General features: G+C 36.8%; 1 protein-coding gene across 5 annotated transcripts in view; it reads right to left on the bottom strand.

The window, feature by feature from the left end:
• Samuel (SAM-motif ubiquitously expressed punctatedly localized protein) overlaps window positions 1–23,158 on the bottom strand; it is a 215,141-nt gene that overhangs the window by 53,301 nt on the left and 138,682 nt on the right. For 2 of the 5 annotated variants that reach the window (XM_066295814.1, XM_066295813.1), the window contains exon 2: window positions 22,913–23,121. In XM_066295814.1, the coding sequence (XP_066151911.1) occupies window positions 22,913–23,114 (202 nt within the window). In that variant the 5' untranslated portion in view covers window positions 23,115–23,121. Of the gene's footprint in view, window positions 1–5,731; window positions 5,844–22,912; window positions 23,122–23,158 lie in introns of those variants that run through there. The other 3 variants (XM_066295817.1, XM_066295818.1, XM_066295815.1) reach the window with 3 other exon arrangements.

The following is a 23,158-nucleotide window of genomic DNA, read 5'->3' as shown; positions in this document are numbered from 1 at the left end:
CTTGCCTATTTTGAAAATTCTTTCATTATTAAAAAATCATGAACTAGTAGTTAATGTGGTAATGTCCATTGCAAAAAAATGAAGTTTTCTAACGAAGAAAAACGTGATATGCTCAGAATTTGCTACTTTTTAAGTAAAAAAAAAAATATATTGTCATTCAGCAATGTTTTGAAAACTACCCGGAACGTTTGCAACTACACAGAAAATATTTCACATTACTTGATTAAAACCTGTTAATTTATGGTACTTTTAACAAACCAAGAAATCGTTATGAACCCCATCTAGAAGACAATCAAGAAATGGATCAATGCAGCGAGAAAAAGTTTTCTTATACAAGGTGTTCGGATACCTCGTATACAACGCTCTACCAGGTATACTAGAACCCATAATAAGTCCCTTTAACTAAACTCTCTATAGTACAAAAGTTGGTAATAACGGAGCTACAGGGTGTCAAAGTGGAATAAAATGTTTTCCGTTTCCAATCCGTTTTGAGTATTTCCCATGAAATTTTTGTAATAAAATGCTTTGAATTAAAAATTGCATTTTTTGATAAAATTGCAAATATCTTTTAAACAGTTGACTTTATCGACATTTCGCAAGTATATCTTTTTTAAGTAGAAACGACAGAGCAAGATATTTTTCTATTCGAAATTGACATACATTGTGGCAAAGAAGAGTTTTGACGGTTTAAATGTGTTCTAATGGTCGCTTGTGGCGCCCTCTACAAAATATACCAAACTTTTTGATAAATTTGAATTTCTTATCCCAAAAAACCTCCAGATATAAAATATTGAAAAATTAGCTAGAAGAAATGGAAAGGTATTAAGGAAAATCACAATTTCTTTTTTCAACTTTGACACCCTGTAGCTCCGTTATAATCAACTTTTGTACTAAGGCAAAATTAGTTAAATCGCCTTATTATAAGTTATACTATTTCTGATAGAGCGTTGTATACGGGACACCCTGTATATAATATTTTGCGCACTATTTCCAATCGTAAGTAATACAATGTATTTAATTTGTAACATTTTTTTATTTGTTGAAAGTTAATGACAATCCCTGATTTGTAACAAAAATTGATGATGGCATTAAAAAAACCGAAACGTCGTACCTTTGAAAAACTATTTTCATGTGGTAGCGCGGGAAAATGTGTCTTAAAAAAGCGTTCTCCATGTTCATGTTCCTATGCAATATAAGGCAGAAACAAAATAAAAATAAAATAGCAATTATCGGTTTTTTCCCGATATCTACGGAAGTAATTGGATTTTTTAAATTAAAAAGGCAAAGTACTCCTCTTATAAAGTGACAACTTTGTCTCTATTTAACCGATTCCCTGTATCTTACGGTTTCCGAGATGCGCATGTTTAAAGTTGAATATGGAACATTCCGTACACTGATATATACAGGGTGTCTTTAGATGAGTGACCGTTAGAGGTATTTGGAGAACTGCGAAAGCTAAAAAATCACAACTTGGTCTACAACCCTTTGACCCCAAAATTTATTGATTGAAAATATTTTCAAACTGATGGTACTTCTGGAGATACCGGAAGTTGGTAACTTTGTTATTTTAAATGGAATTATTATGTTTTTTTATTTTTTATAATTCTATGTTGAATTTCAGGTCCATTTCACATAACATTTTGCTAACCGAAAGTGTGAACTTTCAGACACAAAAATCGTTTCATATCGAAATTATCAAAAATCTTCCGTGAACATGAAATTATCATATTGGAACTAATAAATGTAGAACAATAAAATTTTGCCAGTAGAAAGATAATACGTTGCACTGCATTCTTTTCAATTTTGATAATTATCTACAGAGTGGTTTGCAAAATAAATTGAACTAGGCCAACCCAAAAATGACAAAAAATAATTTTTTTCAAATGGAGTCCGCGATATTTTATTACATGGGTTAAAAGGCCATTTCATTCTGCATTCGAACATGTAACATTTTCCTGTTCTTCATAAAAATTGTTATGAATTATTTGAGTTTTAAATTTTAAAATAGAAAAATATATATTCAAAATATTGTTAGTTGCTTTGTGGTACAATATTATATTCTACATATCTTAACTATATGCCAACAAATTATTTCAATAATTGTTTAAAATATCCAACATTTGTTTCTGAGCATTTTTCTGTCCTTAATTTTACCTGGTCAAAACTTAAATAAACGAAACAAGTTCTTATGTAAGAACAGGAAAATGCATGAATGCAGAATGAAATGGCTTATTAACCTATCTAACACAACGTGTGGATCCTATTTCGGGAAAATGGCTTTTTGGCATTTTTTTTGTTGGACTAGTCCAATTTATTTTGCAGACCACCCTGTAGATAATTATTAAAATTGAAATTGAGGAAAATAAAGTGTAATATTTTGACTTTGTACTGGAAAATTTTTTTTATCCCACCGTTGTTTGTGTCACTATAAAAAAATGTTTACATGTAAGGTTTTTGCCAATTTTAACATAAAAAATATTTATCTCCGAAAGTGGACATTTTAGGTTATCAGTATGTTACATAAAGTTAACGTGAAATTCGACGTGGAATCATAAAAAAACTCAAAAACATAGTCATTCCATTTAAAGCAATATAGTTGTTATCAATTTCCGGTACTTCCGAAAGTGCCGCCATTTTGAAATTTTTTTTGAAATTGAAAATGGAATTGAAAATAAATGTGAAAACAAAATTTTGATTTTCCAGCTTCCGAGGTTCTCTAAATAGGTCTAATAAGCACTCAGCTAAAGACACCCCGTATAAGCAGTTCGTTGTTAAAAGGTAAATTTAGTCTTAACCTAGTGCAGCTATATCACCGAAGCGATTACAGTAACGGATATTAAATTGTTTAGTATTGGAATAGTGATTCGTTAGTGGACTATTACTATTAATTGAGGAATACTAGTGCTAATTTGTTGAGTTGATAAATAGTGTTTACGTTAAAAGCGGGTTTATTGAAACCATTCAAACTGTCTAAATCGCAACACCTGATATTAGAAGCGACATCCTAATGGGACATTTGAGATCTTGCTTGTCGTGAACTGTGAGTGCTTATTTACTTGACAATACATGTTTTATGCCAGTGACTAGAAGCCATTATAAAGCAATGTAGGGTCAACTTGTTGCGCTGCTAGCCCTTATGCGAGAGCAGAAAAACGAGTAGAAAAGACGTCCCCGCCAGCAGAATGAAGAACAGACGTCACTCAGAAACAGAAGAGATAATACCATAACAAGAGCAAAGGCAGGAGAAACACAAACAAGAATTGAGAGAGCAACAGAATGTTTTCAAAGAGGAATTTATAGTGTTTCGTACTTGGAGAGAGCTAGAAAAAGCTAGAAAACAGAATAATGGAAACTGTTAACCAGAAAGTTCGTGAACTGGAAAACAGTTCCTTGAATGCTACATTAAAGATGTGAACAGTTTTGTAGAGAGTTGTAGCACATCCAACGCTAAGATGATGCCGCAAAATTATTATGGAATTATGAGCTGAGAAACCTACAAAACTCAATTCGAGGCAATACTTTGCAACTGTTTTTCGAAAATACACAAAAAAAATAGAAGGCCCATTTGAAAATAGAAGAGCAAAAACCACGCGAATCTTCATAAAAAAAACATGATAGATACAGACAACCTGATTACAACAAGATAGACATGGACAAGCTGGCGTTCCTCTGAGACCCTGAGTGTTTCCACAAGAAGTTGCTTGCTGAGAGGTTCGTCGAACGAGTTCGATATAGTGATGTGAGGCTTTGAGTAAGATACAGAAATATCAGCGAGGCACTGACTCGAGCCCTCGGAATCGAACTGAAATAAATGAGTGGAAGCCGAGTGCGAGGGCAACTGACCAACCTTAGACTGAGGATCTTTGCAGTTAATAATATTATAGGCCAAAGTCTTACTGTGACCGGATGTATGCAGCAACAAAAGATCCACGTTACTTGCGTTACTGAGCGTTGTAAGACCCAGCAAATCGATTATAAAATCATTTCTCAATCCTGCAACGGTAAAATAAGTAATGGAGGACTCTTCGTCTTTAGAGAGAGAGAGAGAAAGAGAGAGAGTTGGAGCGAGAGAGGGAGGAAGGGGGAGAGAGGGGGAGATAGGCACGGGAGGGGGTGAAAGAGTGAGAGAGGGGGAGAGAGGACGAAAGAGGGCGAGAGGTGGAGATAAAGAGAGGAGGAGAGAGGGAGAGAAAGGAAGAAAGAGGCCAATGTCATCGAGAAAAGGTGTGAGTTTCAGACAAGAATTATTTTGACAATTTACCTTATCAGATAGTAATATGATCACAAAGATATATGGAATATGCTGGGCCAAATTTGGGGAGGAGGAGCTTATATTCATTGATAGTAACATGGGTCCAAGAAAAGATCAAGATGATGACTTTTGAAAATGATCGTGAGTGAACAGTTGAGGTAGTAGAATCTAATACGGGTTGGATGACGAATCTAATGGTGGCGTATGCTTTGACCAATACGAGGAAGACCATACCACTGGGAATAGCATCAAATTCCATGAAGAAATCGTTTTTACCAAAACACGAGCTTACACAGTAGGAATGCAAGTGGGAAGGATGGAGATCATCATCTCAATTGAGGCCTTCTATCTGGTTTTGCGCGGATGTTATGAAAGATATCGGACACCATTCGTTGAAAGAAACGCCTTGAAACTACATACGGCTGAATCCGATACGCTAAAGAGAAGATGAAAAACGCTATATGTTTAAAAAATAGAGCCCTTATGCAAAAGTTGCTTGTTTTCATTCTACAGAGTGTAAAAGTAGCATTTGAAATTCTGTAAAAAGGGAATAAATTTCAGAGTTGTTGACCTACAGACTTAAAACTGTTTCTCGGCGGGGGTGTTAGAATCTGCAGTCAATGTGTGCTTTATTTGCCATAATCAATAATGTCCCTAGTTGAACTGAGAGCTACACCCACATCTTGGAAATTGAAAAAAAAAATGAACTAAAGTAAATTTTCAAAATGTCGATCGTCCACACGAACACATTTTCAAGTTCAGCTGAACCGCTCTATTTTCTTGACCTTCTAGGGCCCAATTCTCATTTGTACCATTGTTTCCGAATTACCATGTATTGTATATGTGAGTTAAAAGAACAAATTGCAATCCCAACCATGTAAAATAATCGAGCATACTTAACAGTTTAACATCTTCTACAACAGATCATCCTGGGTAATTCCTCATTTTTGAGTTAAGCCTTCAGATTCCTGTAACTTGCGATGTAAATTCGCAGATGGGAGGAGTTCAAAATTGGAATCGTCTCAATATTTTAATGAGGAATGCAGAAGAAGTGCTTCCAAAGCAAAGATCTAAAGGGTCTTTAACAATGGTTACGTTGTATCGACCGAATTTGCAGACATGTGGATCGCTGTGATTGTGAAGAGCTTAAACATTCTCTCCACGCTGGGAGCGATTTTGGTTCTTTGAAAGTATTCAATGCTAATACACTTTGTGCAATTAAACGACCAATTGAAGTTGCGCAAACGATTCGATTGGATATAGTTCTCGAGCTACTTTACTGCCATCAGACAACAGTAAACGGCGACTACCATGATACCATCTGCTGGTGTATAATTGTCTCGGCTCGCAGAAATCGCCAAAGCCAATGGGAACCATTTGTTTTCGAGGATGCCGGTGGTACTCGCAGAAAACAATTACATGAGAAAAATTGCCGGCGAGTACGTGTTAATTAGCCCCTAGAGATAATCTTGCGCTTACCAATGCCTTCGAACTCATCCTCTGAAGTCGCTTCTAGTTTAACTTGCGTGGGAGTCAGCATTTCGAAAGGAGGGAACAGAAAAACACTAAAAACAGTCCTGCTCGGCCGGCACTGGATAACAAACTGCAACAAATAACAACGTGGGCCGTCTGCAAAGAAGTGCCCCGGGTCAGGGCCGGGTCGGGACCTATCCCCCTGATGACCCTACTGACATTTTGACCCCCCGGAGTAACGCCGACGCCGCTCACTTTTACTTGTTCGACGTGGGTTTCGGAGATATCGAATATTTCCACCAATGGCAATTCCCGCCCATAGCTCCCAGATTAGTGCTAACTATCTAATATTCTCTGTTATGCGAATTAAAAAGTTTGATCGTGAATTGAACGAAAAATTCCTCAAACATACATTAGATTTCTACGGGGATATCTGAAGATTGTGATTGTACCAATGGCGTTGAAAACGAATGTCGAAGCCATAGAGGTGGATGGGGGTCAAGAATAAGAATCACGGGGTGCAAGTGCCAGGAATTGACCTTAGTCTTATGACGACAAATGTGATGTTTTCGAGTGTTTAGACTGTGCTTCAGCCTAAGTAAAACGAGCGTTCACAGTAAAACATCACACTCAATGCAAATACTTCATAACATATATCGACTAAATGCCTATTTTGAGTTGAGTTTCAGACTCTGTTTTTTGCTGTTATTTTATTTATATAAAGTAGAAAATTTTCGCTTTTCTAAGCATTCTCTACAACCATCTGGCGTCCGAATCAATCGTCAATTAACTTATTGGCACTGCAGAAAAATCGATTACAGTTAAATTAGCGGTGGTTCGAGTGATACATATCTCGAGAACTACAAAGCGCTCCTCATATCCTGACCTTCTTGTCTTAAGAGTGCGAACGGAGAAATAATGGCCGCACTTTCTTTATCTGGTACTTTTAATCAATGGGTAACAGTACCATTAAGCTTTTTTACCATATTATTGGAAGCCAAATACGGTACTCCTTGCCATTGACCGCTCCGGTTGGTCTTGGATGTGTGGCTGAATTAATTGAGCGCTTCCTTTGGGTCTAAGATCACAATAGGTATATGCACATGGATATGGTAACTTGCACTTAGATGGAGTAGAATCATTTTCGGGCAGCACATGTGCGGATTCACGCATCTAGGACGAATTTAGCAAAGCGCCAACTCTTTCTTTGATATTTAATTCGCAACTCGCTTGCAGACTCAGGAGTGACGGTTTTCAACGTGATTTTCAGGGAATGCGAAAATTAGGGGAAAATGCCGAAACTCAATGCGGAGTCCGCAAGGAAAAGTTGTAAAATGTCCGTTGGAGAAAATACAATTTACTTCGGAATATTTTATTACAAGACAATTTTGATCGATTTTATATAGCAAAAGAAATAACGAGCGATCAGATAAAAAAAGCCTCTAGAATGCTTTAGAACTGCATTTGCGGTGCAAACTTTAGTTTCGACAGCTCTATAAAGGTTCCTTCTATCTGATCGCACATTATTTTTTGCCTGTCTACATATGACAAGGAAAAATTGACGTACATTTCTTTTTATACGTGGGAAGTGTCAGTTGTCACTGTTATTTACGTCGCATATGTCACACGTTCGGTCATTATTGAGGTTGCCTGTCAAATAAAAAATGTCATTTGTGTCACCCTGAAACAGATCAGATTGTGACACAGTAATGGCATATTCCCGTGATTTCACTGTCACACAGAATTAGCACATATGTTGTGGTGGTTCAGTATTTAATATGGGGGATGGGGAAAGGGAACGTTGTATCCCTTTCCCGTTACACACTTTTTTTGAGGATCAATATTTATACAATCGTTCATATATAGAGCAACTAATTGAAAATGTTGCATAAGCATATTTTCAAAGGAATATTTTTTTAGAATTAATAAAATATATTTCTAGTTTGTCCAAATATTGTAAAGGTGCAAATATATATTCAACACATTTTGTTTATGTCCTTTTTTCACACCATTTTGTTTTCCGTAGGATGCACATGTGGAACAATCAATTTGTTTATTTACATTACCGTTGGATATTGACTTGGTTACTCACAGTATTAACGAAAAATATTTCAAAATGTCGAGAGGTGCTCATTTATCACATTACTTAAAAGGAAACATCCTAGAAACATTTGAAAGTAGTGAAAAGCAGTATAAAATTGCAAAAGATTTAAATTTACCTAAATCGATAACATCGAGGTTGATCTCTAATTTGAAAAATAGATGAGCCTCAGATGGGCTCTGAAAGTAGCCTAAAACGAAAAACTGATAAAGTGACGGACCGAAGAATTAAAATGTTATCCATTCAGGATCCGTTCAAGAGAGCAAGTCGCATACAACAAGAATTGTGTGTTTCAGTATCAGTGAGTACCATAAAATGAAGATTAAGAAGCGCTGGTTTATATGAGAGAAAATCGGCAAAGGAGCCTTTCATCTCAAAGAAAAATAGAAAGGCCAGATTGCGATTCGCGAAAGAGAATGTGAACTGGTCATGTGATATATGGAAAACTGTCCTTTTCTCAGATGAAAGTCGATTTAAACTCTTCAAATAAAACGGAATTTGTTGGGTCAGAAGACCAATTAATGAACGGTTTAATCAAAAACGTACCGAATCGATGGTTCAACATGGAGGTGATGGTATTGTAGTTTGGGGATGCTTCGCAATGTTGACATAGGTCCATTAGTAAAAAGTTAGAGTACTATAGACCGATACGTTTATAAAAATATTCCGAAAAATCACTTGCTGGTCAGGGTAAAAGTAAATATGAGCCGTCACTGGGTGTTCCAACACGACAACGACCCGAAGCATACCTCCAAATTAATTAAAGGGGGGTTAATTGTACGTAACGTTGATGTGATGATCTGGTCGACTCAAAGCCCCGATTTGAAGGTCATGAAAAGCTTTTGGGATGAAATTCACAGAAGAATTCATGAGACAGGTGTCACAACTACAAATGGAGGATTTGGTCAAAAAAGTTGAAAATACTTGAAACTCAAAATATCTGAAAATTACATTAAAAAATTATTAAATTTTATCAATTACAGATGTTGGAAGGCAACTACATATCAAATAAGAGATTTAACTGTAGAGGAAAAATATGGAAAACGACTTAATTGCCCTATTTTTACCCATATGCTTTGAATTTGTTTTCCACCTGCCGTTGCAAAACATTTAACGCATAAACCTTAACATTGATATATTTATTTTTAAGTTTAATTATTAATTTAGGTGACAGATTATATCAAATTCGTGTCGTTAGAGCAAAAGAGAAAATCGAACTGGAGAAGTTGCTTTGCACGGGAGCGATAGTGTATGTTGCATTTTGGATGAAATTTTAGCTTTTCGACGCAATTTTAGTGTCGACGAAAAATCCTCAATTTTGGGCATTTAAGTAGCGCAATGCAAGTTTAATTTATCGTAAGGAAATTGGGATCTCAGCAATAACAAAACCGTGTCACGTACTGAAACATGATTAAAAAAAAAAAAAAAAAAAAAAAAAAAATTCTAGTCCTGTTTTATCTGTGCTTCGATCTGATATCCAAAAACCATAAAGTTCTTTGACAAAAGGCCGTATTTCAAAGTAGGCAAGCTCATAAAGTGAGACGTCCCGGTCTAGTTTGTTTCTAAAGTAATGAACGAGGAATCAAAAACACGAAAAAGTGGACGATAAATTAAAAAGAAGGTAACAGTCACTTAAAAAATACTTTATCAGATTTAAGGTTGGTTTATGAAAGCAGCCGGTTGAATGTGGTGCCTGGCCGAAAAATTATGTGACGGATTAAAAAGACATAAGGTACCGTCGTGTAGCTTCCTTGTAAAGATAAAGTGGGACACGATTATTATTTATACGAGCGAAAAAACGAGGAATAACACACATCCGCGTCGATGCAAAAGGTAGAAAACGATCCAGGAAGTTGAGAAAAGCCGATTTTATGGACTGACACACCACGCACCGGCGACGACGCCTATCTCCCAACATATCTCTCGATTTATCTTTATACAGGTCGACCGACCTCTTGTTTCTATATCTGTCATAAAACATGTAAAATGTCTGCCAGGTCGCATAGTCGTGGCCAGCCCGCTAAATGGTTGTTTATGGGCACTTTGGTCCCCGACACTACTTAAACCTTTCCATACCACAACTTACCGGCAATAATTTACCCTTTCTTTAATACCTTTTGCTTGACGAAATTTTACGTGCAGTACTGAATCATTCAATTAAATTATTAGCGAATCGAATGCGGTAAATTCCGCGACACAAATCTGCCTCGAGAGTGGCACCTCTTCGGGTTCCCTTCACATTTGACCCGACCTTTGCTTTTGAAGATGATACTCACGTTTTTGCCGGTAAAGGCCGAGGCAAATTTTACCCGCAGGAAACACGATCTCTGTGTAATTTTATTAAATTACGTTAAGTTGTTTAGGTTGTAAAGAAATATGACTCGAGGCGTTCAGAACTGAAGAAGGATGTGGATGGTTTCAACGCGTACGCTGTGCAAATCTGCCTGGACTTTTTTTTAATTCTTAGAATCTTTTTGATTCAGAAGAAGGTAAACCAATCCAGCAATAAAGATGTTCGCCATATACCAGAAATTGCGAACGAGAAAGGTTATTTATAATTAATTTTAATGAACGTGTCGAATAAACCAAGACGGTGTCGCATCTCGATTCGCGAATCAGGATCGTCGAATCATCCGTGGACTGGACTGGACAAGTAAACTCATTGAAGATGTGCAGCGAGCATCATCCAACTAGGCGGACAGGAAAATTAAGGGGATTCGTCTCATAATATAATTTTGCTAAACAAATTTACTTCGACCTAACTTCGGAAGGAGCGAGTCGATTTTCGACATGGGTGTAGATGTGCCTTCGGACTGTTGCTTTTTCATTGCAGAGCAATCTATTATTAGCATTCGACCTTAAAAATTCCCATACCACACTGATTTTGAAAGGTTAAATGGTTTTTTGGTTTCGAAAGTTTTGCGGTTTTTGAGTTTATTATTATTGGAGCGGACGCCTGTTAATTCGCCTTGATTTTCCTAGCCACTGGTTTTAAGCGAGTTGAAATACCGCACGTGCCAGGTGAGCTCGTTCTACATGCTATATCAGAACCGAGTTTTGACACCTCGCCTGTTTGTCGAAATATCCGAGAAGGAACTTTTAATAAAAAGAACTCTTTTTATAATTATAATTTTGCTCTTAGACATTTGGCAGCTCAATGTAGGTACCTCGCGTCGGCATTGAATCTAAACCAGCAGATTTCAAGGAGGAACTACGAAAATAATTTTGTAGAACTGTTTATATTGTGGCCTCGAACGCGCAACTTTTCCCCAATTTAACCACCTCTGCATCTATTACCGTTTCTGAGATCCCCACGCTGCGCATTTTTATTTTCGATATACTGCATACGGGGTGTCCCATTTACAAACGAAAAAACGTAACCGCTACCGAAGTACAACACATGAAGGCAATCAAATAGCAGTTTTCGCAGCTGTTGCCTTCGATCCCCATTTAAGTTGTCGTCAAAGTGCTGCTGACTCAGGAATATCTAAGACAAGTGCCCGAAGAATTTTGACGGTGAATAAATACCATCCTTACCACATTTCTTTACATTAGGAACTCCATGGAACTCATTTCGAAAACCGAGTCAATTTTTGAGATTGGACAAGGCAGCAATTAAATCAAAATGCAAATTTTTTCTTCAGCGTTTTGTTTTCAGACAAACGCACATCAACGAATCATGATGCAGAGATGAATCGTCATGATCTGCATTTTTGGAGTGCTGTAAACCCACATCGGCTTAGAGAAGTTGAAGATCAAAGACTATGATCAGTGAATGTGTGGTACGGAATTATTGAGGAATACTTAATTAGAACTTTTTTCATTGAAGGAAACTTGAATGGAGAAATGTACCGCAATTTCTTGCATAATAATCTTCCGGAATTGTTAGAAAACGTTCCACTTACGATTAGACGGGGAATGTGGTATCAGCATAACGGCTATCCAGCCAATTTTACTAGAATGTCTCGTGAGATTCTTTATGAAATGCATTCAGACCGATGCATTGGATGGCGCAGTCCATTGGATTGATCTCTTAGGTTGCCTGAGCCGATCTTACCAGATTTTTTTCTTTGGGTTTTTTTTAAAGGACAAAGTTTATGTAGAAGTACCAACTGTGGATGGTATAAAAAGGAGAATTGAAAATACGTGTCAATTGATAAACGTGAAGATGCTGCGCAGAGTAAACAATTTCGGAATTTTTTTCGGAACAAAATTTTCGAATAAGATTTGAGAGGCGTTTGGAGTAGGCAGGACCTTCTTTTGAACTTTTGCTTTCGTAAGTTCTCAAATCAGGATTTTAAATTAATTTGTCAAATTACGGCGCTGGTAGTACATGACAAAACGACAAAGAAAGCCGTAGACCGATTGCAGATGCTAATGGACGACACTATGACCTGGTTTTATAAGTGGAGGCTAACACCGAATCCCGCTAAGAACCAGCTTTTACTGACAAATCACAGAACTAAGGAAAACTCCCCGACACTTACAGCAGACGGACATACAATACACCCCACTAACGACGTAAAATACCTGGGCGTAACTATAGACCACAAATTGAAATTTAACAAACATGTACAAAACATAAGGACAGAAATTACGAGACGAACAAAACACTTTCGATCACTGACATACAAAAACAAGGGAATCAGCACGAAGACAGCGACAAGAATTTACAAATCGATCTGCAGACCCCTTTTAGACTACGGACATATAGTGAGAACAAACGCTACCGAAAAAACCAAAAGACATATACAGACAACAGAACAAATCGCTCTGAGACTCATCACTAAAATAAGACATCCTGATAATCCTCTGCACAACCCCTCCACACAATTACTATACGAGCGTACGAACATGACAAAAATAACAGACAGACTATCACAAATACAGACAAAATGGAAAAACAACCGACACAACTGGACAATACTTAACCCACTTTGCCTCAGACGACAAACACGACATTCCCACTTTCTCTCCCCTCCTAATACGTTGCACAAAGAACTGAGTGAAGATATACAATAATATTTTTTTTTTTTTTTACATCTCCAAATGTATACCGTTTTGACCACTCTTTGTGTAGACTTAGGCATTTGGCTATGTAACAAGGGCAGAAAGACCAGTATGGTCGATAGCCTATTTCGTATGAAATAAAGATTATATATATATATATATATATATATATATATATATATTGTCAAATTAAAAAAAAAAAAAAATTTTTTTCTTAAAAATTATTTGCTTTTTTATTAGATAGAAGGATTGTTGCGTGTTTTAAACAGAATACGCGCTGCAAAACTTTTATTTCAAAAAATGTAATAATTTCGACTATCTCAACAATTGGACAAAAATCGAAGATAACTGTGCAGCAAATAGTCTAATAAAAAAAATCGTTCAAATAAAAGATATTCATTTTTTGAAGGTCTACAAGGATCTGTAAAAAACTACGGGGTTGCCTTAAAAAAAAAAGTTGCTTTTGAAACGACTTTAAAATCACGTTTTAGCTAAAAGTCACCATCTTCACGACACCTCCTTCTCTTTATCGGACAACTTTATTTGAAACTTTATTCCATACAACATACCTTTTTGAGTAATTTTCAATCACAGCTTTAACTGGGACACCGTGTTGCCCGTTTGCAAAAATAATTTACGAAGTAATAAGAACGCACCTTGTATAGCTGAAATCGGGCCATTATTCGTGAAGATGCAAATCAAATTAACTCGCTCGAGACTCTCAGCAGAACTCTGAATTAGGTGCTCACGTTTTTTTATGTGATGAGGCTACATAACTATGTAGGATCCGACCCCAAACTCATAAAATGTGAAAATATACATGTAATATACACTGTTTTATTGAAGTACGTGGCCAAACTTCAATGATGCTTTAAGTGGTTTTGAGACAAAAAAATAGATCCGATAATGCCTTGTTGGCAAGATACAGGGTGTTAAAATTAAAAAAAAAATCGTGAAATTAAAAGAAAATCTAAATAACGAAAAGACTCGAACTAGTATGATGTTGAAATTTGGTGATAGTTTTTTATGCAAAAACAGGATTCTTCTAAGCTAGAAATTGTTCGTCTCCATTTGCTAGTGTACAGGAGTAACGCCGGAAATTTAAGGAAAATCGAAAAAGAAAAGCGCTTTATTAAATTACACTTAAAGAAACGATATGAATTATTTTTAATACAAAAACATTTAATAATATGTAACACGAAACTTACAATACTTGCTGGAAATGTCTCCCTTCAATTTCAATGCAAACATTAGCTCGTCTTAACATGGATTGCCGAGCACGTTGAAATATTCCCGGCCTACATCTTATCTGATTCCATGAATCCCGTATCCGTTGCATTCATTCTTCTTCGGTGTTGACCGACGCTCTATCACTGAAGGACTTTACATACTCCCAAAAGAAAAAAAAATCTAACAGACCTAAATCCGGGGACCTGGGTGGCCATGACTGCGCTTAATACGGAAAAAACATAAAAGTGAAAAAAAAAGTCAGTGGAGCATGACTAACGTTAATAACCATAAATAACAGTTCTTAATTTCAACAACGTGGGCTAAAGTATTATTAAGATTTTAACGATTTTTGAGAAAAGTTCGACGCTCCTTATCTTGCAAAAAAAAGCATTCCCGGACCTACGTTCATTTCGCCTCAGAACCGCTCAAAGGATCAGCCCTCGGCCTTTGTCCATGTACTTAAATAGCACCCTGTAGAATGTGTCTGACGATAGATGTCGCAAGAGGAAACATTTTATTTGTAGAATTTAGAAGAAATTAGAAGGAAATCGTTCTTCGGGCCGGAATTATGGCATCTCTCGGTATAAATTATGGCAAATCGCAATTTCGAGTCATTTTTATGACGAACAACTTTTTCATATAAATCTAAATATAAAAATATTTTTCCGACGTGTGGACGTCTCCGTAGACGCACTGTGGGTGAACTGACGGAATCGATGAAGACCTGAAAACCAAATGTTGAGGAAGACATAAATGCTAAATACCAGGATTCACTCCAGATTAGAGGAGAAATCTCAGGCTAAATAAGTAATTTTTTCCTATAGTTTTAATTACCAATAGTGACCTTAGCTTTGTACGCATCTCGATGGAGAGGCGATAGTCCAGGGCCAATTCGCTATGTTCGACCGGTACGAAAGCTACAGACAGGACAACGGATGAAGTATAGAATGGCTACCACATAATGTACTACAAACTAGTTATTTTATTTATGCATGCCATTCACCGGAGAAAAGATAAAATATAGAAATATTCCAGTTCTTGTAGCTCTAAGGGTTTCGCCGCTCTGCTTATTGTCGTTGCCGTAAATTATGTTCTCCGGTTCTTAAACCTGCGATAATGCACGATGATTGCTTGAAATATGTGCTACATTTTGCCCACTGGAATAATATATCGTCTCGGTTAATTTATGGTACCACCCGGGCAAAAGTTGCTTTAGTTATTAACGAGATAAAACAGGAAATTAAAGTTCACGTTGCAAAAAAAGGATTCCGATTATATTGCGCGTCATTAATCTCTGCTCAAGACTGAAACTTAATTGATCATCACACATTGAGGACAAGGTCCTGAAATTTTGATTGATGCCAGGGAGAGGAACACACGAAATTCTTCTCACATTTGAATTAATAACTTGAGTTGGGCCGACTGTTTCATAAGAATGGTACGAGGCGGCACGTCGGCAGTACCAAAGCCGACACAAAAGGCAGCCGGTATGGGTACCGCGGTCAGAACCAAAGGACATTATATGGTAATCGGTTCAATTATTTGTATCTTTCTTGATTTTTAGCTTCTGTTTCATAATGGGGTTTATTGTGCGACGGTGCGGGATCACGCATTCAGGCTCACCGATGTGGAATAACTAGTCGAATTAGCATATGATATTCTCAATAGAGGTAAAATAACGTAAGAATACCTAAGATGAGATCATTAGTACCTTTCTCAGCAGGAGGGTGACGAAAGAGAAAATGTAGAATGTAGGAAGCAAAAGTTATTGCATTGCCGACCAAGTGATGTGCACCAAGTTAATTTTCGTACATATCAAATGATAATGACTTGAATAAAACCGACTAGAGTTCGTTGGAAAATTCAAGCTAGTTCAGGTTTGCTCTATTCGACTCAAAGAAAATCAGGGTAGCCGAAGAAATGTTTAAAATTGGTTTCCTATATCAGACGCGTTTCATCTTCACATTTCAGTCAGAAACTTTAGTTTTTCCAGTCAGAACTTCCTTTTCCAGAACTTCTTAAAAACAAGAAAAACTTTTACTACCATTGGAGGGGAGGATAACATAAAGAATACATTTGATAGTCTAAATCTATAGTTTATAGTTTTCGTCTTGTGTAGTGGTTTGTTAAGTTTCGATATTAAATTAAATAAGGGAAAAGTTTATTTAGATTCAAGGGGACAAGAATGGACCGAGGTCGCTAGGCAACCCGGGCACCAGTGTTTCTAGTTATTGGCTTCATCAGAGACGTGTGCGTACAAAGCACGATAAACACACATCACGCTGCGCGTATTAGAGAAGGTGCGGTTGTAGAGTGGAAAGAATGAAAAGAAAAAAACAACAAGAAGGCATCGGCGCAGTTTATTGTGAAAGCACCGAGAGCTTTCCCAATTTCGGGGACGAGTCTGAGAGATCCACGGACACCTGCTAGCTACGAATATTCGGCAATGGAAAATTTCGCGCGGATAAAGTTGGAAAAGTTATTGGCAGTCGGCAGAAGGAATGAGAATTCAGCTAGAAATGAAGAGCAAATGTTGAGCACCCCGGCGACACCTCACGCTGCGAATGTTTTCGGACATACTCAACATGATGTATGTGTACCTACTCGATATGCACACATACCTGATGAAGCCAATAAGTTGAAACATGTGTCATCGGTGGCTCAACATCTTCTTTCCATTTCTACGTGAAGAGCCATTAATTTCATGAGCTTAGCACTAACTTTTTCTATTAATTAAACTAAACCATTGACGCGCTAGATGCATACACAGTGTCCTAAAATATATGAGCAATTTTCCGGATTTATGTACGATACGTTAAAACTTGAAGTTAATCTCCGCGCATTTCGGTAAGGAACCTTTAAAACCTATAAGGCACTATTCACTTTATTTTTCGAAGTTTTACCGCCTGTTAAACTTTCCCGATTGAAACCTGATTGATCCTGTACCTACGTATGTATAATTATCGGAGGAGGGGGGGCATGAGCGAAGCTGCGCTTCCTAGAGAGATGGGTGCCCCCTTTCCATCTGTACAAATATCGACACGTATCACTGGTGCCTCGAATTTTAAAGTAGTCAAAGCTATTAGTACCTTTGATACTATCGCCGGCATAATTTGTTTCAGACCGATTGTCGCATAAATCAAGACCAAGTGGGCGGTACCCCCGGGCTTCGATACCGCTCCCGCATGCACTGACCAGCTCTGCATTTACGCTGGGAAGAAAGCTGGAATTAAGTATCATAACTGTTTCATACTAAAGTAGTAAAGCACGACAAGACAATAACAGAACAGAAGTCGTCATTAGTGTATCCGGTCAAAGCCGGGCAATTACCTGAAAAAATGAAACCCCCTGGTCACGGCCAGTGATGTTCACGGAGCATAGTGCACGGTTCCGGTCGGAGGACGACAACTTCCGGTCGAGGATGACCGGCGACCGGTCGCGTGTCTTGCATTTCAACTCTCACGCAATATACGTGGCCTCTTTAAACTTTATTAACCGAAGGTGCGCAATGCATCCTTCTCTATCTACGATCAAACTTAATTATACCCCATTTAGCTCGACTATAAGGCGTCTAATTAAAAATCAGAGAAAACAATCGTACCCGTTAATTATCCAGTGGCTCGTGCGCCGACCTTTCCACCAATTAAGCAAGCGACCCAATTGCAAGGCGAATGGTACCAAAACTCTCTGTCATGATAGGAAATAAGAGGAGCTGCGTTATCTATCTCGAGCAGAACCAGTCCGGGTTTTTTTAGATCTCTCTCGCGCCATTGACCGCATCGGCCGATCCCATTCGGCATAATTGTACGTGGGACCGCGACCGTTGACAACGATGATTAAATGCGTCTTCAGCAAAAATAGAATAGAAGCGGGTCTTATCGGAAATAGGGATCGATTATTGCATTTGGCTTTGGGCATAGAGATGGTCAATAATGGTCAGGCTGTGGGTAAAATATTTTTTGTTGAGGCTACAAAACGAGAATATGACGTTTTAAGGAGATGCTGTTTTCAAACCGTTTCTTGAGCGACTGCGGTTCAGACCACACAATATACGATTTTTGTTGTCAGTGCACGAGATATTGATGGTAATAAAAGTAAGTAAAGTGAATAAAATTAAAATAAATGCTTTTTAAGGTTTTTCGGAAATTTTGGAAATTTTATGGCTTTTTTGCTTTGATTGAAATTTTTTTTAATAGTTATTGAGCAACGAATTCAGATTCTAAGTAAGAATTTAAAAACAATAGACTTGACTACATGTTTCTACTTATTAGCTTCTTCGGACATGTATTCGTACAATGTAGGTACCCACATATCATGCTGAGAATGTCTGAAGACATCCGCAGCGGTGACTTCAGCCTGAAAAGGTTAGAAGGAAAAAAGAGGGGCCTGCGAGGAGACATCAGCTCAAGCTCAACATTTGTTTTAAATTTCTAGTTAAACGCTATTTTTTTGGCGAACTTATCATTTTTCCTACTTTCGTGTTTACCGCATAAAATTTTTCATTGTTGCCTACCACAAAGAAATCTACGGTCAGTGAGCCGTCAAACACAGTACGGATCTACCCGACTACATATTCGTCACTCCTTATTAATGATACAGACAAGAGAGATGGATATTGTCTTTTTTATAAAACAAAGACTTTTCTACGAAACTTGGTACAATATTTTGATATCTACATAGGTATTGTTTAAAAAGGAAGGCCCTAAGTAATTAAAAAACAATCCAGGTTGGTATAGGTAGCGGATGTGTGGCTCGTGCACCTGACCAAAGGTCAGTCATGAAGCATGACGGTCACGCTCGTGCCAGCATCGCCTTTCGCCCTATTTGTAATTCTAATAAGTATCATTGATGGTACACCTCGTTGTGTATTCCCCCATCCACTGTGTATACCTACATACCTACCAATCAAATGTTTATTAATTTTATATATCTGAAAATGATCAGCCGTAGCGCAAATACGAACGAGCCGGTCATTTATTATTATCCAACAGTGAATGGGCAGTTGCGATTATTTATTAAAAATCGACGTAACGTGTTAAAAAGATTTTAACCTTAATTGGCGCTCTTCACGAGCACTCGTGCGTATTTTCTGTTTGCAGGGATTGAATAGAAAATAGTAATTAGAAGAAGTGACGTAGCATATCTTGAATCATGCACCGGCGAGGTCAACATGGACCATGAAGAAGAAGAAGAAGAAGTAGCCTCAGCTACACCGACTTACAGTTGCATTATTTGATGACCAACAGTCTCCAGGTGATTAATGAGTGGAATGTAGAGCTTAATGAAAGCTTCTTATTAATGGCGATTCTTGATAGGTAAATGAAAGAAAGAGAGAGAGAGAGAGAAAGAGGACGGAATAGTCCGTTTTGGCGGATCTAATCTAATCGAATGTTTTTCATTAAGGTGTATGATGAAGTTTTGATATTTCCTGACTGGTGTTTGATCAAAGATTAATTGTAGCATACAAAAATGAAATGTTGTGGTGAATGTCTCTGTGTAGACAAGCAGAATTTACTTTGAGGTCTTTTGGGATGAACCTTTGGAATTTGCTTATTCGAAATTTTACACAAGTTGTTATCATACTCCGACTTGTTGAAAATGACGCAGTAAAACATAATAAAAGTGCGAGACACGCGATGTTGTCCACGAATTATCACAAACCTCCCTTGTCGATTGATATTTGATACGACGGTTATACAATCGGTTTGTTTTTTTTTTGTCAAAGTGAATGAAAATGAAAATCTTCGGAGGAAAAAGACAGTAATTTTCTTCTAACATAAACGATAGCTAAGTCCCCTAATCTATGAAAAACGCAGCGCAATGAATCGTATTTACCTATAAACATTTATTTACATAGCAGGTGAAAAAACACTTTGTTACAATTCGAAATACTTGGGTGATACGCATCGGAATTTTTAGCATACATAAGGCCAGTTTCTCATTAGAGAATTGAAACCGAAAGCTGCGATCACGTCTCTAAATTCAGTGGGGTAACACATATTTATGGATCGTATACCTTATCTAAAATCTTTAGTCACGCAGGGCCATTAAGAAATATTTTTCAATGAGCACTTGAGTGATACGCCCCTGCCCTTTAAGCAATGAATTACCGCGATAGAAGTGATACCTAAAACTGTTTTCTAGCAAAGCTTAGCTAAAACTAAATAGCAAAGAGTAGTTCATGCTTTTGAATCGTACAATCTCCAAAATCCTTGTTTAAAATATTACCAAAAGGCTCAAAAAAATTTTAATATTTACTTGGACTGGTACACCTCTTATTTTAAAGGTATTATATATCCAATCTTACGTGATATACCTGTGGCCAAGAACTACTCTCACACTGAATGAGTGGCGATTTATTAAATCTTCGTTCAGAGAAACCTAAAAGAACTGCCTACGTTATCAGAAACTGACTGATATGTCTCTGACTGGCAAATTTGGAAATTGGTGGGAACCATTTTTACGCATTATAACTGATGCTTAAAACAGTGGCGTAACGCACCTTTTTTTATAATAAAATACAGGTAAAACATCTAAAAATGTTCGTTCTTTAGCAACATCCATAATATTCTAGAACATTTGATGTTATTTAGTAGCGATGGCTCTTGTTTCCATACAATTAAAGTACCCAGTTTTACATGTATTGAGCTGAATCTGCTGCGACATGTTTCCTTCCTAATTTTAAATACTTGGTTAACACGCCTCGATCTTGCAAGCAATTAAAGGATGTTTTTTTTTTCATGAAAGAGTTAAACTTATAGTGACAAGCAATGGGCAGAGGCATAACAAATATTTTTGGATGATATAATGTCTTTAAAACTTTTGTTCACGTGGCAGCCAAAAAAAATCCTGGTTAACTGAACATTTAAGTGAAACGCCTCTGGTTTTCAAGCCACCAAAGAATAATTTTTTCACTTGTAGCTAAAAATTAATACTTCCACAAATAATAAGCCAACGAGTAATTCGTTTTTTTTAACTTTTAAATTTCTCAATAACAAGCTGACAAATCTCCTAAAATAATTTGAAATATTTGCCTGATACGCTTCTGGCTCCCAAACAATTAAAGTCCCAATGTCTCGATGGCCGAGCCCTAAAATTTTTGTTATATAGGAATAAAATAAGCATACAGAAGCATCATTTTGAATTACAAATTTATCTATAATCTTTTTTCTGAAGTATATGTTAACTTCAAAAAATAAATTGGCAATTTAAAATACTTAAGTGATACGCCTGTGGCGCGCAAACAACTAAGATGATATCTAAGTGCATCGTGATGGACTAAAACTTAGGCCTGTATTCAAAAGCGAGGAAATAGGCATCTAATATGCCTTTTTAAATCGTAAAATGTATTTAGCTTCAACATATTTGTCGTGAAATCTACAACTTGACAAACTTGCCTGTCAAGCATCTGCTTTTCAAAATTTCAAGTAAATGAGGTAAGTATCATTTTTTTTATATTACTGACTTTTAAAATCGATCGCAAACCCAAATAGAGCTGCGTAACTCATTTTTTGAATTATATGTAAAAGCTTAGGGTTACAAAAAAGTTTCTAAACAATTTTCCTCTCGCTTATCTGATGATTCTTCTCGTTCTCAAGTAATTAAGAGTGTCATTTCTACAACTACTGTCGAACATTAATAATCAGTGGTATGACATACTTTTTACAATCATTACCTTCCTTTATGATTTTCCTAAAGATCGTTTCTTCAAAAAGTACTCTAATCAAGTTTATTTCTTGGGGGGTACGCGGTTGGTTTTCGAACAATTTAAGATTCCCTTTTGGTAATATAACTGATATCCAAAACTGTAGATTTCCGCAGGAAGCAAAGCCGTAGCATAACAATAAACATTATTATTATTATGAAATTATAATATTCCGTATATAAGCTATTCTGGCTATAATGGTGAATGCAAAATATTACCTTTAACATTCATATATTCATTTAATAAGTAATTAATTCAAGCCGTACATTACATTTCTGAACCCGATTACTAATCAAATGCAACAAGTTAAAAACATTGAAATATAATATGCGTAATTAATTGTCGTACATGAAAATAAATGACTGAACATGAAAGAAAAGGTTTAGTGAGTTACTTACCTAATACGAATCTATGTAGAAGTACTGCTATAAGATTAATATGTAATATGTATTGATTTAATGATTCTAAAGGAACATTTAAACGAAACCAGATTAATAATTTAATGCATCAGCTTAACCACCACAGAAATTGTTTTCGGTTTTACCATTATTCCTATAGTAAAGTTGAATTATTTAAGTGGTCAATAAATATGTATAATTTAATTGCATTTTCTTGCATCACTCATATACAATCAGTTCTTAATCTCAGAGATAAATACTCTAGATAAACCCGATTATTTCCGAGACTTTCTTGGCGCTCTTTGATTATCCACATTCCAAAAAAATTTTAGGATTAATATGCCACTTGAAACATATAATTTTTCCTTATGATGTGCTTTGATATTTTACGAATCTTCGCAGTAACAATAGTAATCAAATATTTCGACGCTCAACGCAACAACAATTTGTCAAGTTCTCTGACCTTCCATGCATGAGGTCTTTTCGACATTCCAACGAAGGTTTTATGACGACTGAAACTTCTCAAGTTTCTCAATATCTCTATAATAAAGCAGGGCCATCATTCAGGTAAGTCCCTGTCCATGTAGGAAGTTGTACGGTCGCTAATTCTATTTCTCTTCGGGTATGTTTACAGCCTCGCGCCTTTGTAAAGGCGGGGGAACAAGCGCAAAGGAAATGTTTCCCATTTGTCAAAACCCAATTACCTTATTAGGACTACTATGACTACACAGGGCAGTACTTACTCATCATCTTCCAGCGTCTTTTATTGCTGGATTTCTTGTTTTTCAAAATGTCCGTGATCGAAAACAATCCCAGTCGCCTGTTGCAATTTTCGTCAGTGCTCTCCGAGCTGCTAATCACACTATCACTATCACTAAAAATGCCATTGGGAAGCAATTCCATTGATTTTTCGGATGGTCTCGTTTTACTACAAGCTTCTGACATGTTCCTCCTGTAAAAAGTTTCAGGATTAGAAATGTTCCTATGTT

The sequence above is a fragment of the Euwallacea fornicatus genome, chromosome 23 (genome assembly GCF_040115645.1).
Source record: "Euwallacea fornicatus isolate EFF26 chromosome 23, ASM4011564v1, whole genome shotgun sequence".
In the NCBI taxonomy this organism is placed as follows: domain Eukaryota; kingdom Metazoa; phylum Arthropoda; class Insecta; order Coleoptera; family Curculionidae; genus Euwallacea; species Euwallacea fornicatus.
Note: the sequence above shows the minus strand (reverse complement) of the source record. Positions and strands in the feature narration are given on the sequence as shown.